At 33.7% G+C, this 22,957-nt stretch overlaps 1 protein-coding gene across 1 annotated transcript in view; it reads right to left on the bottom strand.

Annotated features, from left to right (window-relative positions):
* Nucleotides 1-22,957, bottom strand: part of MUC19 (mucin 19, oligomeric) — a 187,101-nt gene that overhangs the window by 119,727 nt on the left and 44,417 nt on the right. The window contains 18 exon segments of the mRNA XM_054528500.1: nt 6,564-6,608; nt 6,986-7,018; nt 7,555-7,596; nt 8,998-9,027; nt 9,831-9,862; nt 10,557-10,698; nt 11,538-11,663; nt 12,633-12,789; nt 12,862-13,101; nt 13,718-13,912; nt 13,998-14,102; nt 15,168-15,306; nt 15,935-16,086; nt 16,323-16,423; nt 16,524-16,576; nt 18,780-19,026; nt 20,406-20,532; nt 20,967-21,061. Of these exon segments, the coding sequence (XP_054384475.1) occupies nt 6,564-6,608; nt 6,986-7,018; nt 7,555-7,596; nt 8,998-9,027; nt 9,831-9,862; nt 10,557-10,698; nt 11,538-11,663; nt 12,633-12,789; nt 12,862-13,101; nt 13,718-13,912; nt 13,998-14,102; nt 15,168-15,306; nt 15,935-16,086; nt 16,323-16,423; nt 16,524-16,576; nt 18,780-19,026; nt 20,406-20,532; nt 20,967-21,061 (2,061 nt within the window).

The following is a 22,957-nucleotide window of genomic DNA, read 5'->3' as shown; positions in this document are numbered from 1 at the left end:
ATGGAATAAAATCAAATCTCCAATATTTACACATCTAAATAAATATGCTCTAATCAACATGGATTCAAGAACATAGTTGCACACCATAGGTGGTAGTGTGCTGATCATCACTAATTTTACCATACGCACAAGAGAACTTATTTATAGGCCTTTCCTTATAATTGATGTTGTTGAGATGGCAACATGCTCATGTGCATCTCGAGGACCGGTCTTTAATCAGGGTCATAGAGTTATCTAAACTAGGCACAGATTGGAGTGCATACCAGTCAGGCTACTATGATATAGCTCCCTTTTCCCATGAATGAATTTCAGAAGATGTAAGTCTGAAATTATTGACACAGCAATAAAAGTAGGAATAAGACTTTACTGACAGGAATACATGAGAACTCACTTTTTTTCTGGGTTTAATTACCAAAACTGATAGAGACAGCGTTCCCGTTCTCATTAATTTTTACATCCATAACCATTACAGTTTCAACTGACTTTTCCATTACTTGCAAATGAACATACATGCTGGAAGTACTTGATACTGTCAATTATATGCATCAGCTTCTTTGTGGACAAGACATAAATAGTAACAGGAGGAGCTGCCTTTACCAAAACACTAAAAGCTCTGCATGCCCACATGGTAGTATGATAGTCCACTCTAAGAAGTTTTCCAAGTGGCTTTGTCCACTTGTGTTTCACCTCGCTATAAACTTAATATAAAGTCTTTTAATTAATTTTCTAGCTACCACTAAGTTTTTAAATTACTTCTAGGAATCATTTTAATTTTTATAAGGAAAAAATATTTTGGCATTTTTTCAATGAATTTTATTTTACTTAAAATACGTGTCTGAAATATAAGCTTCAGGAGTATCCACAACATTTCCCCTTATAAACAACAAATTCAGTACTGCAGAGTCTACAGCTTTTGCAAAACATCTTATTCTGAAAAAATTAAAAAATTCATAAAATTGGTTTTTTTTTTTTTGTTTTTTTTTTTTTTATTGAAAAACAAATACTCAACCTGTATTTGAAACTTCAAAGACATAATTACTCTTGTTTTGTAGGGTCAATATTCATTTGTATTTTAAATACATATACACTATTTGGTGCTCCTCATTCCTACCTGCATTTTTTCAATAAAATTGGTTTTAATTCAGGAAGCAGTATGTGTCTGATTAGTAACTGAAAAAGTATTAAACTCATTCACCTAGTTAATTATTCCTTATAAAATTCACCAATAATAAAGTTGCCTTTACTGAATACTTACTATGTATTACACTAAGCTGCACTATCACATTTGCTGTTTTCTCAAATCTTTCCATGTAGAGATTATTATTAGTTCCCACTTCACAGATGAGAACACTAAACCTCAGCCTGCTTGAGGGACTTAAAACAGGGTCAAACTTTAAGGGGAGGGATTCAAATTCTTATTTTTCTAATTCCACATTCCACTATACCCATCTACCTCCCTTTGCCTGATGCGATTATGTTTTTTTATGATTGATGCTATTTTATAATAAGCACATTGTATAAACAAAATTTATATATAACTTACAGTGGTAACATTCTAAGATTTTAAAGTTTTCAGCAAATATGCATTTTAACAGATTATACTGTTGTGTAACAGAAACGCCCTTTTAAATTATATGTCAGGATCCTACATATTCATTCAAAGAGGGGATTTTTTTGTTTTAATATAAACCTACTAAACAACCTATGATTTTAACATAAGTCCCAATTTGAAATCAGAATCTGTGATTACATGTTGCTACTTCAATAACTGATTTAAATTAAATTCAACCTCATCCTCTTCTTTAAACATGGAAACACAGGGGCATTAGGACTGGAGTCTAGAAAATATGTTCTGAATTTTAATTATCTCTGCAACTTATTAGCAAGTAACCTTGAATGTATAACTTAACCTCTTTGTGTTTCCATTTACTCATTTGTAAATAGGGGGAAATGATGGCACCACTTCAGGGAATTTTCTGTATCAAATCAGATAACATATGCCATATATGTAGAGTAGTGCTCAGTAAATATTAGCTCTGTATCAAGATCAGTCAATCTAAAGAGGAAAAGCCCCATAACGCATAATTTTTCTTCTAAAAATAGCATGTTTATTAGAACGGTTAGTTAGGCATGTCTCAGGGTATTTTAGCCCTTTGAAAGCATTCATTGTATGGAAAAGAAAATAGATGCAGAAAGCATGTGGAGAAATTAAAGTTTGCATATTGCTTCCCTTTCACTTTAGAGTTTTCTGTAATGTTTTTCTAAACTCCTCAAAAGTTACCCTTTACTTCTATGCTATTTACCTCAACAAAAAAGTTAAGGTCTATTCAACAATGAAGTCATACTTTGTCTTCTATTCAGTACTTGATCAAAAGTACTTTATCCAGAGAACAAGTTAGTGGCAAAAACCTGCACTCCCTACCCCACTGCCCCACTGAGACTCTTTAAAATAAGTCTTATCTTTGTGTTCAATAATCATAGGTTTTTTTGTTAAATTGATTTATTTTAAGACAAAGCAAAATGTAAAAGTAGGATAGTTTTAACTAAGTTAATTTATCCCACTTATCATATTGGTTCTACTCAAAAGCACTAATATATTATCCAAAATGAAATGGGTTCCCATGTGTAAGAAACAAATCCTTTCATTTATTATAGATAGTTCATGGAGAGGCAATACATATTTGAAATGAAGTGTCTTCTTAGCTATATTATACCTTTTATAATATAATCTTTTACTTTTCAATCTCTATTTAAATACCTTTGGTTGATGCATACTATATTTTGAAAGAAACAAACAAAAAAAACCCTTTGCTAATGATGGTGTCCAAACACTTATTTTTTTTCTTTTATTATTATTATTATCATTATTATTATTATTTTTATTATACTTTAGGTTTTATGGTACATGTGTGCAATGTGCAGGTAAGTTACATATGTATACATGTGCCATGCTGGTGCGCTGCACCCACCAACTCGTCATCTAGCATTAGGTATATCTCCCAATGCTATCCCTCCCCACTCCCCCCACCCCACAACAGTCCCCAAAGTGTGATGTTCCCCTTCCTGTGTCCATGTGTTCTCATTGTTCAATTCCCACCTATGAGTGAGAATATGCGGTCCAAACACTTATTTTAAAATAAAACAAATATGGGATTCATTATTCTCATCACTGATCAAGTGAGGCTTACCACTAGAAATCTTAAGAACAAAAATCATTTTGTAGTTATGGATCCATCAAAATTTGTCAATTCCACTTTTACGCCAACATTGTCAGTAAAAGAAATAGGATGCATCTTTCTTTCAAGCCTACAATTTGTGCAAGACAATTGCCTACAAAAGACCTTTATTTCTTTTAAAAAGAATTCTAAAAGCAAACAATTTAAACTGTTTTGTTTTCACAATGGCATAATGTTTATTGGATGAATTTAGAAAGAAAAAGAATGTAAAAAGAAAAAATAACTTGGTATCTCTTAAAGGAAATGTTTTATTCTTACATGAAAAACGAAAAATAATAGATGTGACTTTTTTTCCTTTGGAGCTCCAAAATAAAAATATCAGTAAACACCTATCTAGCACTTTCTGGGTTTCTTCTGATTACCATCCTCTCTTTATATAAATTATCATGATTCCTCAGTCAGAAGAAAATTGGCATGTCATCTCTTAATTGTTAAAATTCAGAACTATCACATTTTATTTTGAATAGTTTGTACTCAGTCCAAGCCCCTAGCACAAGTTGAAGTAGACTATTTATGATTTCCGGTTAATGAATCAACAAAGATGGCCAACTGGTATGCTCCAAGCCCTCAAGTCACAGATTTTAAGGGAAACTAAGTTAATCATTATTTGAATGATTTCTAAATTCCCATCTGTATGGTATGATATGGTCATAGCCTCAGAAAAGATAAGAAACTAAGAATTACCTCTAATTCTTACCACTAATCATTATTTTTAATTGAAATTTGATACATTTAACTAAAATTTAATTAAAGTTTTGTATGCTTCAGTTTATCTGGGAAATTAGCACTTCCTAATCTGTTTCAGCAACAAGATAAGCTACACATACATTATTAATAAATGCTGGGAATATATTATTAATTTGATAATTTGATAATCAATGTATTCTGTACATTGGGATTACTTGATTAACATTATTTGAAACACACTTTGTGGCACAATTGGAAAATTTTAATATGAGGGAAAAAATAAACATTTTTATAGTTCTTTGTCTCCTGATTTTAGAATGATATTGACTACAGTTTCTGGCTTTCAAGGATAACAAGGAAAAGAAAACCAATCCTGACTTCTCTCTAGATCATGCCAGAAAGTCCTTTTCCTTCTGATCCTTATAACCCTGAAAATGTTACTTAAGCTCTTTGCATTTCCTCACCTTTAAAATGATGAGGTGAGGAGGACTATGGAGAATAACAATCAGAGGATTAAGATTTAATGAGATACTGAATGAAAAATATTTAATATAATGACTAGAATGAGGTAAATCCTCAATAAAAGTCATTTTTAGCATATCTTTCAATAAAATACTAACATAGCATTTTGTTAATTATTAATATTATACTTACAGAGCATGAAATAGCTACCAGAATTTCAGGGAAATTAAATAAAACATTAGGATTCAGTAAGGCAAAGCACAAAAGTCATAAATAATGCCAAATGAATTCAGGGAAAAAATCACCCAGGTAATCTGTCCTATAATTCAACTCTGCATTTGATTTATAATTTTTAAAATGCTACCATGGATGATTGATAAGATTTTAATAGTGTTTTACAGTAAATGAGACAAAATATTACATCTAAAACTTAATCAGTTGCTTACAAAAACCCTGTCAGGGTAACCTACTCATGATCTTCTGTTTTCCATGGACAGTTTGCTTGCTACAGTACAAAGTGGTTGACAAAACTGAATATTACATTCAAAACTAGGTGTTTGAAATGAAAAAAAATATATATATATATAAGCTAGAAAAATCAAACCACTTTTAATAGCTTTAGGTAAGTATTGTGATATAGGATATAGATATCATCATCATGATACTGAAGAAATAGATGAAATTGTTATCTAAGCTGCTTATGATTCATGCATATCTATGCAGTTCATCAAATCAAGGAAAAAATTATTTCTTTAAATGATCACAAGATTCAAAAGTTTTAATAGCTGATGAATGACTTTGACTAAAGAAGAGCTTAATAACTGAACCAAATTAATCATCTTAGAAACAGAACCAGGCTGAGAATTAGCGATTCAGTCCACTGCTTGTGACTGAGGGTAATATGTAGCTAGAAAATTACTCTGCGGTGTGTAAGCAATAATTCAAAAAACTATTGGGATGAAATTGTTATTGGTCTTGAGAAATGAATTTACGATTACAGACTGCAGAAGCACATTTTTGAAATGTGTCAGGCTTTCTGAGATTTACACTGAAAGAGCCAGTAATGCTTTGTGTTGCTAACGGTATCCAACGTAAGAGAAAGTTTGACAGGAAGTAGCATGTTGTTTTCGGTATTTTTAATAATATTGTGCACTGATGGCTGATGCTGTAAGATATACATATATATTTACTCCTTTATTATAAAAATATATTGATTAAAAAATAACTCAGACAATACTAAGATTTAGAAAATGTTTTAAATTATAGTCATAATTCTATATCATGATATCAATTTATAATCCAATAATTGTCTTGGTTTTACACTATATCTTTGTATAGAAGATTAGCTCTAATGAGTGAAATGTATTAACTGTTGGATTTACCAGTATAACTAATATCTAATAAATAGTTTAGCCTTCACCAGAAATTCTTCGCTAAAATTCTAAACCTGAGTTCTAAATTTTCCACGGGGAAAAAGAAGAGTCATTCATTCACTCCGTAAATACTGAATGCAAACTATTCTGTACCTTGCCACTAGGTACAATTGGGAATACAAGGATGGCGAAGCATGGTCTGTGACTTGAAGGAACGTGTTCATTTAAGACTTGATAAATTAACAAATAACAAAGAAAGAGAAATAGTGCTAAGTTGGGGGTAAAGACCATAAGTATAGAAAAGTGAGTATGTGAAAAATAGTGCAGAGTTGGAAGGGAGAAATCTATGGATGATTTTCTCAAACACATAGGCTTTAGAAAGAAATGACATACATTATGCATGTGAATCTTCAATTGAGCAAAATTGACATCTTTTTAATTGTATAATTAATTAGTTTAAAGAAAAGAAGGTGACTACTATATATTAAAAACAACAATAACGTGTAGAGTCACAGTGCTAAATTGTCTGTTAGCCATTGTTTTCAAATACTTTTTTTCTCATATTTTCATTTTCATTAAAGACACTGAAACACATTCAATGAATTTTTAAATTTAGGTGAAAAGATAAAATAGCAAACTAAACTAGGGAAACTGTTTGGATGGTCCGAGGGAAAATTCAAACCCAAATATTTTTAATGTGTAATCACACTGATGTTGATTCCAATATTTAAGTTGTTCAAGGTTTCAGATACAAACTTTTATTCAAAACTTTATTTGTCACTTATGGATTTTCTGATTTACCTACCTGTTGTTTCACTGCTTGATGTTGTAATCGCTGGAATGGATGCTGCTGAATTTGAGAAAACAATGGAAAAACTAAGTTTTATATGCAGGGGAAATTATACTCCCAAGAGCGTCTATGGTCATATGTAAAATGGATCAATTTGAAATGACTGTATCAGGCAAAAAATCATTGTATAGGTGAATAGAAGCCCAAATATTAGTTTTAAAATTTATAGGCCCTGAGTAAAAGGTCAAAAAACCTTATCATTTGGTATAACGCTTTTTTTCCCCAAAAGCTTTCTCTACAAAATTCTTTTTTAAAAAAGAAATTTTGTCTATTTCTTCTAAAAATGTCATTGCAAAGATATAATACTGCAAAGGAAGGTTTGGGTGTTTTTAAAAATCCCCCATTGATTAAGTTATGGCTTAGAGGTTACAGCTTACCTGTGCCTGGGCTACTGGTAACCAGTGTAATTGCTATGCAAAGAAGAAGACAAATATTTGGAAATGTACATTAAACTGGTATTGAAAGATGAGGTTAGCCATATCTATTTAAACATGTTTCGAGATCTCCAGAATGCAAATAAATGATTAAATGTAACAGTTAAGTTCACTTATCGGATGTTTACACATTTCATTATACTTTTGTACTCCACTAGCTACTGTTTTAATGATAAAGCATCCAATTAAAGTTAAAATTTTCTTGATGTTAATAAAAGAAATTGTAAATTACTTTCAAGGAATTTAACATAGAATTTTCTGACATAGCCACTTCCTCTACATCAGTAGTATGTAGAATGTTCTTCTCAGGACAGACAACCTTTGAAAAGGGAAGATGTTCATTACTAATGTCACAATTACATACAGACCTCCTACTTGGCATGGGCCTTTAGCAAATACGTAAATGGAGAATGAAAAATTTGAAAAAAAAGGCCATGATTCCTGAACTATAAATTATCTTTGCTGCTCACTTAGGAGCTATAAAAATAATTAGCACTTTTTAATTTATTTACCTGCTCCCGTGCTTAATATGGCAGTAGCTGTTGTAGTGGAAACTGTTTGGGAAACACAATATTTATGAAAATAAATTAATTGAATAATTTTTGCTGGGAAATAGAGTTAAAGAAACCAGTTGTCATAAACTAAAATTAAAATTTCTGAAACGTGTGCAGATGTTAAGTGACAAAATAATTTTTTATTTATATCAATACAAGTAACACCATATATTTATGTATGTCCACAAAAAATAACTATTTCCTGTTATTATCACTTAACCAAAATCTCATAGGAACTTTATAAGGTCTCTTTATGGGCCAATAATAACTTAAAGGAATGTGGTTCAGAACCCTGACATGTGATAACTTCACTTCAGATAAGTGACCAAAAATAACTAAAATTTAACTAGCATTTTACAGCAGGCTGCATAATTTTAAATCAATTGTCAAAGCCTAAGGTTTCCTATCTTCTGTACTATGTCTTAATTTATACTACCCACCTCCAAGTATCAATCAACAGGAAATAAAATCCCAATTTATGTCACACAAGGCAGGAATATGTAAGTGTACTACAGCAACTCAAAGCGTACTTATATTGTCAAGAAATTAAATGTCCCAAAACTAACATCCAGCATCCTCTTGAGTAAACATAAATGTAATGCTCTGGGTGGGTGATGTTTCAAGCCTATAATCCCAATGCTTTGGAAGCAGTGAGCTATGATCGTGCCACTGCACTCTAGCCTGGGCAGCAGAACAAGACCATGTCTCTACAAAAATAAAAAATTATCCAGGCATGGCAGCACATGCCTATGGTTCAAGCTACTCGGGAGGTTGAGATGGGAGGAGCACATGAGCCTAGGCAATAGAGGCTGCAGTGCACTGTGATCGCACCATTGCACTCCAGCCTGGGCAACAAAGTGAGACTCTGCCTCAAAACAAGAAGGAAAGCAAGACAGGAAGCAAGAAAGCAGGCAAGGAAGGAAGGAGGGAGGGAGGGAGGAAAGAAGGAAGGAAGGAAGGAAAGAAGGCAGGAAGGAAATAATTTTTTATTTCTGTTTTCAAATCGTCCTCCAGCATGATGATGGTTTTAAAATATTTACTTCACAGAAGGCAACATTTACTTCTACTTCATCCACTTATTCAATTATTATCTAAAAATATCAAGCTTTGGATGATGATATTTAACTAATATGCAGAGTTAAAATATTAATGAATTAATAACATAAATATTAACTAATAATACCTATTGTATGTTTAATCATATTCCTAACTTAATTCATAGGAATATAATGAAATGATATTCTGACATATTTCTAGTAACTGTTCATTTTAATTTAAAATTTTTATATCAGCTGATTTACCATCATACCTTTTACTGGCACACATTCAAGTGAAACCATAAAGGATTAGCTATACAAAGAAATCAGAAATACAACATTTAAAATATAATGATGATTTTACCTGCAAATGTTGAATTGGTAGGAGCAGTTTCTGAAATAATCATACATTACTGTTATTGACAGGAATTTTTGTATCTTGAAAAAATTCTACAACTCAATTTGTCTGTAAGTCATGTCTCTTTTTATTTTACTTCTTGCAATTCCTAATATAAAAAGGAGTAGCTCACATATTCTTTTGAAGGTTTTTGAGATTTATTTTTAAGATGTGCGTTGTGGCCAGGTGCGGTGGCTCATGCCCGTAATCCCAACACTTTGGGAGGCCAAGGCAGGTGGATCACCCGAGGTTAGAAGTTCGAGACCAGCCTGGCCAACAGTGAAACCCCATTTCTACTAAAAATATAAAAATTAGCCAGGTGTGGTGGCAGGTGCCTGTAATCCCAGCTACCCAGGAGGCTGAGGCAGAAGAATCACTTGAACCAGGGAGGCGGAGGTTGCAGTGAGAGATATGTGTTGCTCACCAACAATCCTTCAGTTATTTAATTCTTTCTATGTTGATTCTCATCTTCTATTCCTTCCCTTAATTAAATTGTTTTCACTGATGCCTCACTCCCTCAATTCCCAGAACCTACAGTTAGACAGGGGCACGTATGCAGTAGGTGCACCCCCTGAGTATCAGCCATGGCCCCATCTAACAGTTGTTCAGCATATCTTGGGAGCACTGGTTTCCAACAGCGACTCACCATGGACAATCACTCTGGGATGGAATTGTACCAGCCCCCGGAGGGAGAGCCTAATGCATTAAGTCCCTGCCCTTCTGGTGATTGGTCTATAAAAGATTCCCAGCCCCTCCTCTGATTTTTCCTAAATCAATTAGTGTAAAATTTAATGACTTACCACTGCACTCCAACTGCCCTGCAATACAGTAGCTGAAAGTTAAATTTAAAAAGAAAAAAAGAATGAATTGGAAAATTTGACTCTTAATCGCATACAGCTCACAAATTTAAAACAACAACTTGTCTGATTGAAAACAAACAAAACCAAATGGAAGTAAATATTTGTTTCCCCAAAAGAATACTATTGATTCGAATTGCTTGTTTTTCCAGGTGCTGCTATACCCAGTCGTTTCACTGAGGAGCTCTGGGCACCTGAAGAAATGGTGTGCAGGTGACCCTTAAAGGTAGTTCTTACATAGTCAATTTCAAACACGATGTTATTTGATGGCCGTGGTGACCTACTATGACCCCGTCAATTTGCTTCCATGTAAATGTTTGAAAGCCTGTGAACACAATCTTACATTTATAGAATTAAAACTCTTTTCCCCTAAAACTACACAATGACATTTTCTGTCCTGTGTTCTACATTATTAAGTACAAGATTACACAAACCATTTGTTGACATGTGAATTGTCTGAAAATAAAAATAACTAACATAACTGATATAAAGTGAAGCTAAAGCTGGCCTTCTCATTTAGAAATGGCAGGATCAAAAATTATAGATATATACATGTATACATAACATATATATTATTAACATAATATATTCATACACATATTTGGTTTTTCTCCTAAATGAAAAGGCAAAAGTCAAAATTGCTCATTGAAAAGTTAGTAGAGAATATACCATGTTTTTCCACAATTATCTTCAATCACTCCCCCTGCTGGTATGACATCATTATAGAAACAGCTGCACTCAGATAAACTGACACATTTCATGGTGTTCTCATCCAGGTAAGGAGCACTCTCTGGGCACTTAGCATAACAACCTGTGTGTAAAAATACTCACAGTTCATCTCTATCTACTGAAACTCATTATACTGTATATTATATATTTGTAAAATTACTTAAATGATGCCATGAAGTGAAGTAGATAATAGCAAAACAACATCACACTCATAATGAAAATATACAAATAAAACAAGGTTCAGATCTTCTTGCAGTGAAACATCAAACTAAGAACTTACAGATTTTGGTTGATTTATTTTTTTTCTAAAATGATTCTTAAAGTAATTTTAAATGATTTGCTACTTTCATAATTTGTGTGATGCTGTAACATAAAACAGACTCTGGTAAATACACATCTTGAAATGTGAATGCCAGTTTCAAATATCTGTCTTTGCAACAGTAGGTAAAGATACAGAAGTCATAGCAAAATAGGCTAAAAATACGCCAAAGGATTTAACACAGACTTTTGGAAAAGTATCATGTTATCCTGTTTTCTTGCCCGTTCTTTGTTTCTCTCTAAAATATATAATGCTAAGAATAAAATGCTGATTAAGTGTGAGATACAGTTAACTATTACAGTAATTATACTACTCAAGCAAGACTATACTCTATGTTGCATTCTGAAACTGCATTCACACTAAACAACACTGTCTAATCAAAGATATAAAGAGTGACAATAGGATCAGAGTGCTGTCCCCCATCCCCCACTAAGCTTATGTTTAGAAAAAGTGTTTCTAATGTAGAAACATTAATGTCATAATAAAGATAACTATTCATTAAATTACAAAATGTTAGACACAAAATTGGGAGAAACAATCCTTTCCAGTTAAGATGAATATCATTTGCACTACTTTATGGATATTCTTAAAGTATGTCTTACCTTCTAAAAGTGAAGAAAATTTCTGGCCAATGAGCTGATCTTTGCATGTTTTTGCAGTCACTGTGCCACAAGGTTCATAATGCCATCTGCATTCCCCAGGCGCGTTGTAGTAATCACAGTAGACAGCTGTAATTGAATTATATTAAATTACTTTCATTCATTATATGACAATTTTCACCTTTCATTTTCCAAAGCATTTTAACAAGGGATTTGGGATGATATTAATAATAAACATATCTAAAGTATATCAGGTCTTATCAAGTTCCTTTGGCTTTATCTAAACTGTCATATAAGTGAAAACAGATCACAAGAGGGGAAGGCATATAAACTCAAAATAGCACTTTGTTTTGCCATCTCACAGTCAGATTAGTTTGAGATTAAAAAAGTAAACATTAATTTTATCATTTGGAGATATTTTAGGTCATAGGCTAGATTCACAGTTTCAATTTCAGCTTTAAATTGGAAAACTAAATCCTAGACAATTAAGCTCTTTAATATGTAAATAATAGTTCCTAAATGAAGTAACTAAAGATGTCAATATAATTTAATCCTGTGCATAAAAAACTGAATAAAATGAGGGTTCTATTTTAACCTTCTTATATTTTCTCTCATAATACTTAGAAGGAAAAGAGCTGACTCATTTCTATTAAAGTTATTACATTCCATATGTATCGAGATTCAGTCTATACTCAATTTTCAGTTCGTCTTCAATAGGGCTCTATGAAAGTTTTCAAGGAAACGTGTGAGCACTTTAAGCAAAAGTAATATATTCGGTAAATATTGAAAGATATATAAATATACCAAGATAGGTAAACAGTTCATCATCTAAGTATGAATGAGAAATATTCTTCATCAGTATTCATTATTCCCCCTGTGAAAATATGAATTTTTAAACTAAAATTGAACTTGAAGCGCTGGGCCAGGTGCTTTATTTTTTAAGTTAGGTATTTTTGCACATCATAAACAAAAATATTAACATGTTTCTAGGTACACAAACATGTTTTATAGAAAATATGAGAGGAAGATTGAGGGTCTAACAAAACACTTCTATCTAATTACGTTTTGAAAGAACAACAACATATGGACTTCACTTACGACACAGATTTGGTTTTCTCCATGAGACACAGACTCCAACTGCACTACACGCCTCTGCGTACATAGCCACAGCAGTGCAGAATCCCAGGTACTTCCCCTCCATGTCACATGCACAGGCTTCTTCAATGCACGCATCGTAATAAGCACTGGGGTCAACCTAGGCAGAGCATAGCACATGAGTCTCTGGGAGGAAACCCTGTGTAAGTCACTGCTTTCAGAACAATGCTACCTTGTTGTGGCAGTCTCTGAAGGTGCTGTCTCTGAGGATCTCACATTTCCGCACAGCCCAGGCTTTACAGTATGGGTTTGAATCACATGGGAAAGTCTGAGCCACTGTATCTGAACATTCTTGGCTTGTTTTCCAACTATTCCCAAATTCCAGTGCTCCAGAAGCTGCTGAAGAGTATCTTGTTGTGAAATCATCCTTGAGATCACCATTGTTATTTCCACAAAGACCACACACTTTGCCCTGTATTGATCAGAAAGGGAAATTTAAAAATTAGTTGTACTAGGGACATTGAGATAGATAGACAAACAGATAGATGATAGATGAACAGATAGATATCATGATTATGTATGTTGGAGCATGAATCTATGTAAAATTCCAATTTTCATGGATAAGATTCCAGAACTTGTGGATAAGATTATTCTCCCATTTAAGATACCCCATGTCACAAAATGATCTAGTATCACGCAGAATAAATGTCTAAAGAACCAAAACAGGTATGTCTGCTAGTTTCAAATTACACATAAGACTACTTTGGCTTCTTAAAATATTTACTCCAAGGAACAAATTTAATTCAAAATACATCAACTACTTGAAAATCACATCATGTGATAATCTCAAGTAACCAAATACGGTTAAGCTACAGTGCCTCAGGTTATTGCATTTACTTTTTAACCAGATTTTATTATCTTTGATTACATTTCATATTTCATAATAAGGTTGAAGAAAGGTGGAGGGCTTGTTACTCTAACAGAGACCCTGCCATTCCCCTACACTCTGCTTATGAATACCCTTCTTTAATTTTAGTAACAGAAGTGATTTTGCTTCCCCATTATTCACTTGTTAGCGATATACATACATTCCAGTTTGGATCCAGAATAACAGACAGTCTTGTACTTTTGTCCCAAATCACGATTATTCCATTTTGAAATTTCAGAATTAAGTACAGGCCAACAGTATGTATGGAGTATGCATTTGCATTGAGTTCACATTTCTTACTTTCTGTAGATTTGACTGCTGTTACTTTACCGTCTTGCAAGACAACATTCTGATCCTGTAAATTCAGACAGATTTACAATAACAGTTTTATTTGGCTGCTCACAATGTGAGAGGAAAAAATAAAGAACATAGTACTGTACCTGAAAAGAAACTATGATTTTTCTTGAGCACGTTAGCCCATCTTCACAGCATGGAACACTCTCCGTTAAAATACGAAATGTGCCATTTTCATGACCACAATAATCCTTTAAAATAAAAATTATAATAGTTTGTGAATATTAGAGACACAGGACTCAACTACAGTATTTGTGTCAGACAAATATTCTTAGAGAAAATATTTTCCCTAAACTCAATAAATCACCATATGTTGTGTTACGGAATTTCCAAAAAAACAATAGTTTAACATATTTACAGATAGTTAGCCTTGACTAAGTCCACTCTAGCTAACTTGTTTTGACTCAGTTATTTTCCCATTACTTCTGCACAAGTTCAGAATTATTCTATAAACATGTAAGTCTTTAAAGTATATATGTTTGTAATCATAGATTTATTTCTAGACTCTACAAATAGCTAGATAAATTTGGCCTTATTTCCTCAAAGACTTATATGAAACTTGATATTCAAAACTAATGAATAAATACAATACAATCCAAATTTTACCCCTTAAATGTTAGTTAGGAAGCTTGCAGTTTAACAAGATGAACTCTGGAATGTATGTAACAAGCATGAACTCTGTAATCAGACAGGTCTAGGTTTACTATGACATTTTCTATTTGGTAGCTTAAGTTGCTTAACCTCTCTAAACTTCAATTTCTTCATCTGCATCATAGGAATAATAATATCAGTCTTGTCATATTATAATTATTAAATGCAATGAAATATATAAATTTGCTTGGCAAAGAAGCACTCATAAATGGTAGTCATAATTTTTGCTGCCAGTGCTGTTGTTAGAACAATCATATCTAGCGTTTATTTATTGAGCACTAGGATGTCCTCCAGTGTGTGCTCTAGTGTGGTTTCAAGTAGGGGCTACTTTCATGCCCATTTTGTAAATACAGAAGCTGAGACACTGAGAGGTTAAGGAATGTTCCCAAAGACATGCATCTGATAAAAGATGGAGCCAGTATAGAAATGTAGTCCTAGCCTCCAGAGCCAGCAGCACACAATATAACATTTCACTGCCTTCTGGAAACATATAAGGGAACTTTTAAAAATATTTCCCATTTTGAAAATAAAATTATTTGGAACTAATCTACAAATGAATAATTAAGAAGTATAGAAACATTTTAATAAGACATACTCATAATTACCTCAAGAAATGAATACTGGCAGAGACCGTCAAAACTGTAACTCTTCCCATCAAAAGTTCTAACATGACCTTCCCCATAGATGTGGCAGATGGTTTGACATTCATTTTGGGTACAACTCCAAGACCCTTTAATGCAGGTACTAAAATGAAAAAATGAGAGAGTGTAGTGATTATATTATGTCAGGATTCATACACTAATATTGCTTTTGTAAAGAAGCACAAAATTATGTTTCATATTGATTTAAATTTTGGAGTTGTCTTTATTATAAAGTAGGATGTTCAATATATACAATGCTACATAAAGTTCTGTTTTAAACATAGCATTTTGGCCAGGCACGGTGGCTCACGCCTGTAATCCCAGCACTTTGGGAGGCCGAGGCAGGAGGATCACAAGGTCAGGAGATCAAGACCATCCTAGCTAACACGGTGAAACCCCGTCTCTACCAAAAATACAAAAAATTAGCCGGGCATGGTGGCGAGTGCCTGTAGTCCTTGCTACTCGGGAGGCTGAGGCAGGAGACTGGCGTGAACCCGGGAGGCATAGCTTGCAGTGAGCCAAGATGGCACCACTGCACTCCTGCCTGGGTGACAGTGCAAGACTCCGTCTCAAAATAAATAAATAAATAAAATAGCATTTTTTTCTAACTATATTTGGTCATTTTTTTCACATATCCCAAAGTGTGACTTCTTCTTTCCTATGAAAATAAGAACAGACAGCATATTTTCTAATATCCAAAAGAAATAAAATAAGAATCCGTTATTAAGCACCATTCATTGCAGCCAACAGAAGTGACACTTCCTTCATCATATTCTCGTCCACCAAAAGAGCATGGACAGTCATCAGGAAAGACACATATCCCTTTAGAATTTTGAACCATTCCTTCTGGACAAAAGCACCCACGTTTGCAAGGCAAGTTCTCCTACAAGAATAAATATAAAATATACACCATGAGGCACCATTCTAATCATGTCATATTATCAGCATTAATTTAAATGCTTAAATATACCAAGTATATATTTGGAGTCAATCTTTGACAACTGAAAATAACACGCAAAAAGAGCATGACCTTCTAATTATTTTTCGTTAAAATTGTAGCTTTCCTAGGACTCGAAACAAAGCCTTTCAATGGCTAAACTCTAATACTATGTTACTTACATCAAAAACAGGTATGTTCCAAGTACCGCATGTTCTGTCGGTTCTTCTCTGTGCCTTGGGATCACTGCAGTCTACATACTCAGCCCCTCCAGAACAATTTTCTGCAGAATAAGAAGAATTGCCATTAATCAAGAGCCTATTGATCTGTTTTCTTTAGCCAAAGTGGATATTTTAAACTTGCACTGTGATTTTAACACTTACGTAGGGTTAAATCAATGGGAATCTGGCAAAGAAGAATTCCATCTCGACAGACACTGGAAATAAAACAATTTTATAAATTTAGACATAAGTTTCAAGGACAATTAGTTAAATGAGTTAGACACCATCCCCAGAAGATGCATAAAATGTACCAAAGGATAAGATATCACCTTGTAAATATTACAGGAATATACAAACAAGGTTTTATGGACATTAGAGAAAACCTCGTGGAAAGGATGGCTGGATCTTGATGATAAGTGAAATTTAATACTTCTGATAAGATGCCAAACTGTGGTGTAGGAGAGAACAAGATATGTTCCAGTGACTCAAATGAGTCATGTTTGGATAGAAGGCAGGATGCAAAACGGGCAGAAGTTGCATATGTAGGTTGGGGCCAGACTTTAGATGGCCTCAGATGACTTGCAAAGTTGTATTTGTTCTCCAGGTAACTGTCAGTCACTAAAGTTTCTGAGCAGGGAGGTGGCCCTATCAGAAAAGTGCTTTAGGCTACATATTCTTTATTATTATTATTATTATTATTATTATTATTATTATTATTATTATACTTTAAGTTCCGGGATACATGTGCAGAATGTGCAGGTTTGTTACATAGGTATGCACGTGGCTTTAGGCTACACATTCTTGCAGCAGTGCAGGAAACATGAGACAGAGAGACAGAGCAATTATGAGCAACCAAGTTAGCTATCACAGTGGTGCCAGCTGAGGAGAGTCTCAAATAGGGTAGTGGTGAAGGGAACTGTAATTTGGAGGTCCTAGCCTGATTCATTGAAAAGTTAATTTATTGATTCCCATGAAAAAAAGAGCACACTGCATATTTTCTAATATCCAATACAGATAAAATAGTAATTCTTTATTAAGCACCATTAAAAAGTTAATCTATTGATTCCCCAAAAACTACAGAGAAAAAGAAATTATCATTATCAAACCCCAGCCAAAAGCTCATGGGCTTTGATATAAAGGGGTTACCTAGGTTTTCCTTTTGAATGACCAAGAAAAATTACTTATTGCTAAATGATAGCCTCATGAAACCAAAGAAAAGAGAGGAAGCATATTCAAAGTATTTTTGAGTGGCTACTTCATTTTGACAAGAATTCCTACACCTCTCTATGGAATTAGAAACATGCTTAAATTACTTTGCTCCAGGCTGAGCACAGTGGCTCATGCCTGTAATCTCAGCACTTTGGGAAGCCAAGGCAGGTGGATTGCTTAAGTCCAGGAGTTCAAGACCAGCCTGGGCAACATGGTGAAATACCGTATCTACTAAAAATACAAAATATTAGCTGGGCATGGTGGCATGCACCTGTAGTCCCAGCTACTCAGGAGGCTGTGGTGGGAGAATCACTTGAGCCCAGGGAGGTTGGAGCTGCAGTGAGCCAAAACTGTGCCACTGAACTCCAGCCTGGGCAATCGAAGTGAGACCCCATCTCAAAAAAAAAAAAAAAGAAAGAAAAAAGAAAAAAAATTAATTTGCTCCAAACCATAGAAATCATAGCCTCCTCAGCCATTACAAAATAGTCAAAATTCTTCAATTCTTCAGAAACTAAGTCCAAATTCTTTGTTATGATCTGACCACTGTCAATGTTTCTAGCCCAATCCTATACAAAACAACCCGCATGTGTAAAATTTTTTCTAACATTTCCTACATCTGTGCATTCTCTTTACTCTATAGGAAATCATCCTCTACATTTCAATTTTGTCTGGAAAATGATTCATTCCCTAGCACAATTCATATGCCTGTCTTCTCTGAGAAGTTTTCCTTAATCTCCTCAGGTAGTGCCTGGCCCCTTCTGCTACCATGTTCTAGTATACAAACCTCCTTCTAATGGTTTGTGCCCTGCTTACTCAGAGTCCAGGACAATGTTCGTTCAGCTTTGCAGCTCCAGCACTCAGCACAAGGCCTGGCACACTGAAGACACTTAATGAGTGTTTGTTGAATGATGACTACTGAGAGACAGCTAGAGAGCATCTTCTGAATATGAAATCATTTCACATCTGGTATATAGAAGCTACCAGAATATTTTTCTACTGGTGTTTAAAACAAAACCAGAGTGAGATAAGTCATCTATATCCATTAGGATGCAATGAGCCTTCCAGAATAAAAGAGATTTTTATTAATAAATAAGAATCATAAGTATGGCAGGTCTAAAAAGACTTCATACTGACAAAAGACCATTTATCTGAAAAGAACACAGTCTCTTGATTTCAGTGTCATAGCAAGTATACATATAATTTCCATACCATTTATTGTCATCAATATGGATGAGTTTGCCTGGTTGCATGACCTCATCATTTATGTAACAGTCACACTGAGATTTCAGTACACAGTTTCCTTCATTATTCTGGTACATTTCATCAGGGCAGGTGCATCCATCAACTGGAACATCTTCTACATCACAGCTCCTATCTCTTTCTGACAAGGATCGGCAAGAACTATTACAGGCTTTTACATTGTACTTGAAAACTAGGCCACTTGGACAAGAATGTTCTGTTGGTACAGAGACAAAAGAAATAATGAATATGTACATATCCAGGGAAACAAACAATTTTACTTCAGCTCTATGTTTATAGATATTATCGTGAGTTTTCATAATAGAGATTATGAATTTTTTTAAGTCCTTGTTCATTGGGTTTTTTAAATTCTTTTTTGTTCTCAGTCAATACTGAATTCCTATTATGTGTTTAAACACTTTGCTGGGGATTAAGCCCATAAACAGGAGAGGCAATACATTGCTTTCACATGGCTTATATTCCCGGTGGAAGGACAGTCGTGGCACATGCTAAGAAGAAACAAGAGGGGAAGCGCTAAGTATGTACAGATGAGGATCTACACTTAGTGAAGAGGGTGGGTAGATGAAGAGCAATAAGACAGTCTAGGGAGAGGTGATTCTGTCTGGAGAATAGCCTAAGTCAGAGGGAGAATGAGTCTTTTAAAGAGTACATAGAAGAATAGAAGCTGTATGGCCAGAGATAGAATGAATCAGTGGTTAAAATTTACAGGGCCCCCTTAAGGAGTTTGGTATTTAGCCTTAGAGCAATGAGACACCATTAACTTGTTTTAGACTGGAGTGTCACATAGTGAGCTTAGTTTGATTTGGCTTGGTTTTAAAGATTACCCTGGTTTCTCTGTAGAAAATGGATTAGAGGAAGCCAAGAGTGAATATTGAAGGAGGCTACTGAAATCACCCAGGAGAAAAATAATGGTGGTTTCTTGAACCTGGTTGGTGGCACTATAGATGGAGAGATGTGAATAAATTTAAGAGAGATTTTGGAGGTGAAATGGACAGACCTTATTGATTAACTGGATACAAGTAATGAGGTGTTAAATATGATCTACAAGAGGTGTGTTTCTACAAAGTTTGTTGTTTGTTTTTGTTTTTCTCTTGGTAAATCAAGTGTTTTTGTGAAGTCATATTCAAACAGTGCAATAAATATTTTAAAACAAAGCAAGGTTTTAAAAATGTGATAGTTGAGCCCCTAATTCATTGGTTCATTTTTGTTTTTTCTCAACATAAATTATTCATATTAAAATGTAATTTACAAATGCATTAACGGTCACAACATTATTCAAATTTCAGCACACAATAATTGAACAGAAACATATATTTATATATAAATATACATATATTCTGCTTTTTCTTTATATGTGAATATATTAAATCAAGATCAATAAATCAAGAAGTAAAATATATAAGGATTGCACAAGGATATTAAAAATAAAACAGAAAAAATCATCTTTGAAAGAACCAGGTAAAAATTTGTAAACACATGTGCCTAAACACACATGCACACAACACACACACACACACACACGACTATAGTGAAACTGAGAAGGAAGTAGTTATTGAAAGCTTCTCTGCTGCTTACCACATATGCCAGTTCTCCATCCCACTATGTATGTTTCCTTCTCAGCACATGCTTTCACATAGTTGCCTAAAATTGTACATAGGCAGTCCTGACTGTTTTCACAAGTGCAAGTATATTTTTTGCATTCCTTGAAAATAAGAAACAAATTTATATTGCATTATGAAGTTACTCTGAAGAACCGGTAAACTGAGTATAATAATTTAGTTCCTGACCACTCTTCTACTCCAAAAAAAGTTTCTTTGAAACTTCCAAAAACATTTTTAAATATTCAAAATAGTAAATGAATTATTAGCCTGCTTGTCAAAACATTTAGAAAAGGCAGAAAGAGAAACTTATTCAAGACTTTTCTTATTTGGGGTTATTTTCCAGAACCACTTTTCTTTTGAAGTTGGTATGTCTAACACAAGAATAAATTAATAGAATCTAATGCATATCTAAGGATATATTTTAATCTACTCACAGTGGTGGTTGTTATTTGAAAATATTTAAAATCTACATGCTTTTGTCAATATCAGCAAAGTATTTCTCAACAAGAGGTGTTAATGTTAGAGCCTCACATACCTCATGGTAGGGTTTAGGGTTCACAATTGGGTGGCAGGAAGCAAAAGGCCCACTTGAATCAAGAAGAATTCCACAGTGCCTTTCAGCAAACTTTTCTGGAAGAAAATCAGTGCACTCAAAATTAGTTTCAATAATGATATGATACTATACTTTTCTTTTTTTTTTTTTTTTTTTTTTTTGAGATGGAGTCTCACTCTTTCACCCAGGCTGGAGTGCAGTGGCATCTCGGCTCACTGCAACCTCTGCCTACTGGGTTCAAGCGATTCTCCTGCCTCAGTCTCCTGAGTAGCTGGGATTACAGGTGCGTGCCACTACACCCAGCTAATTTTTTGTATTTTTAATAGAGATGGAGTTTCATCATGTTAACCAGGAAGGTCTCGATCTCCTGACCTTGTGATTCGCCCACCTTGGCCTCCCAAAGTGCTGGGATGACAGGCATGAGCCATCGCACTCGGTCATAATTCTTTAATTGAAAGAAAAGATGTAAAATTTTAACAGTTCTCACTATTAAAACAATTTTTAAAGTGTTTTGCTGTAATACATCTAACTTGTCACTATATGCAAAAATGGCATGCTATAATTTTAAAAAATCTTACACTAAGAGGCAACGTCTTTGTTAGCTTTGGATTTTTGGATTAAATCAATTTACCTTTCTCTGAAATGCAGTTTCTATATAAAAATGGAATTGGGGGACCATATTATATCTTTAGATGTCTTTTAACTTTAAAATATATATTTATAGCTAAATTGTGATGAGTTGATAAATAAATCAACCACAACACCCCACCTCCGCCCCCACCACACGATCCCTGTCACCTCAGAAGATTATATCAGTTTTCCTGAAGGTCATATATTAGCACAACCAGTATCAATAATTCCAATACACTAAGTTTGTTTTGTTTTTTAATTGCTATTTCGTTGGCTTATAAATAACTAGCATAGTATTAAATTAACAAAAAAAATCATAACAATAGCATCTGAGTAACAAGTGCTTGGCTTAATGATTTTTGGTAATAAAGGAAGCTGTCTCTATTAAAAACAAACTGAGACCAATTATTTCAAAATTTTTAACAAATTGGCAACCCAGTATCACCAATTTTTATCTAAATATTACTAACAGATTAGTAAAATACAGCTTAATTTTCTGTATTTTATGTTAAGTTAAATGTAAAGCACTGAAAATTAAATTTAATTAATTTATATATCTCTCCAAAGTGGTGGCATATAGTCTGCTTAACATAAATTGACTTGGTTTCTTATTAGATATACATTCTCATTATAATTGTTTTCACCGCAACACACCAAAACCAAAATAATATGATAATCAAAACCCTGAAATATATATTACTATGTTTACGTTAATGCTTCTAACAACTCTCTTAAATCAAAATTAGTAGACAAGGCTTTCAAAAGGAATTGCCTTAGTAATGTTAAAATATTATTATAATCTGATAAGACTATTTCTAATATTTATTAATTTAGAAACAACTAATTAACATGTCAATATAATGTATTTTAACTTAGCTTCCATTGCACTCTTTTTTTAATGAAAGAAGCAACACAAAATAAAGCATTTATTAGTATCAGCAATACCAGGGGAGCAACCAAAGCATGACTTGGATTCAAAATACTTGGATTTCTGATCTGTCATCCTTATTCACTAAGGATCTTTATTAACCCTCTCTGTGCTCCATTATCAATATCTACATTAGTGGGGATAATAGTCCCACCTATACTGTTCATGAGTTTTGGTAGAAATAAATTGCAGTAATATTTTAAAAGCCTTTTGGTAAGCATAAATGTAAGCTGAATCATACCAGTGTAAAGTTTAACTAATTTCTGTATTGGGGCTTGGACAGCAGTGGTTAGGACACCTGGACCTAGCTATAGCTCTTTCATCAGGTGGCTTCACCAGTTTGGGCAAGTCTTGCTATTTCAACCAATGACCATTTTTATAACTAAGTTAAAGGAGGGAATAATGGAAGAACTAA

Source organism: Pongo abelii, chromosome 10 (genome assembly GCF_028885655.2).
Source record: "Pongo abelii isolate AG06213 chromosome 10, NHGRI_mPonAbe1-v2.0_pri, whole genome shotgun sequence".
NCBI lineage: Eukaryota > Metazoa > Chordata > Mammalia > Primates > Hominidae > Pongo > Pongo abelii.
The sequence above is the reverse complement of the archived record's forward strand: the minus strand, read 5'-3'. Positions and strand labels throughout refer to the sequence as shown.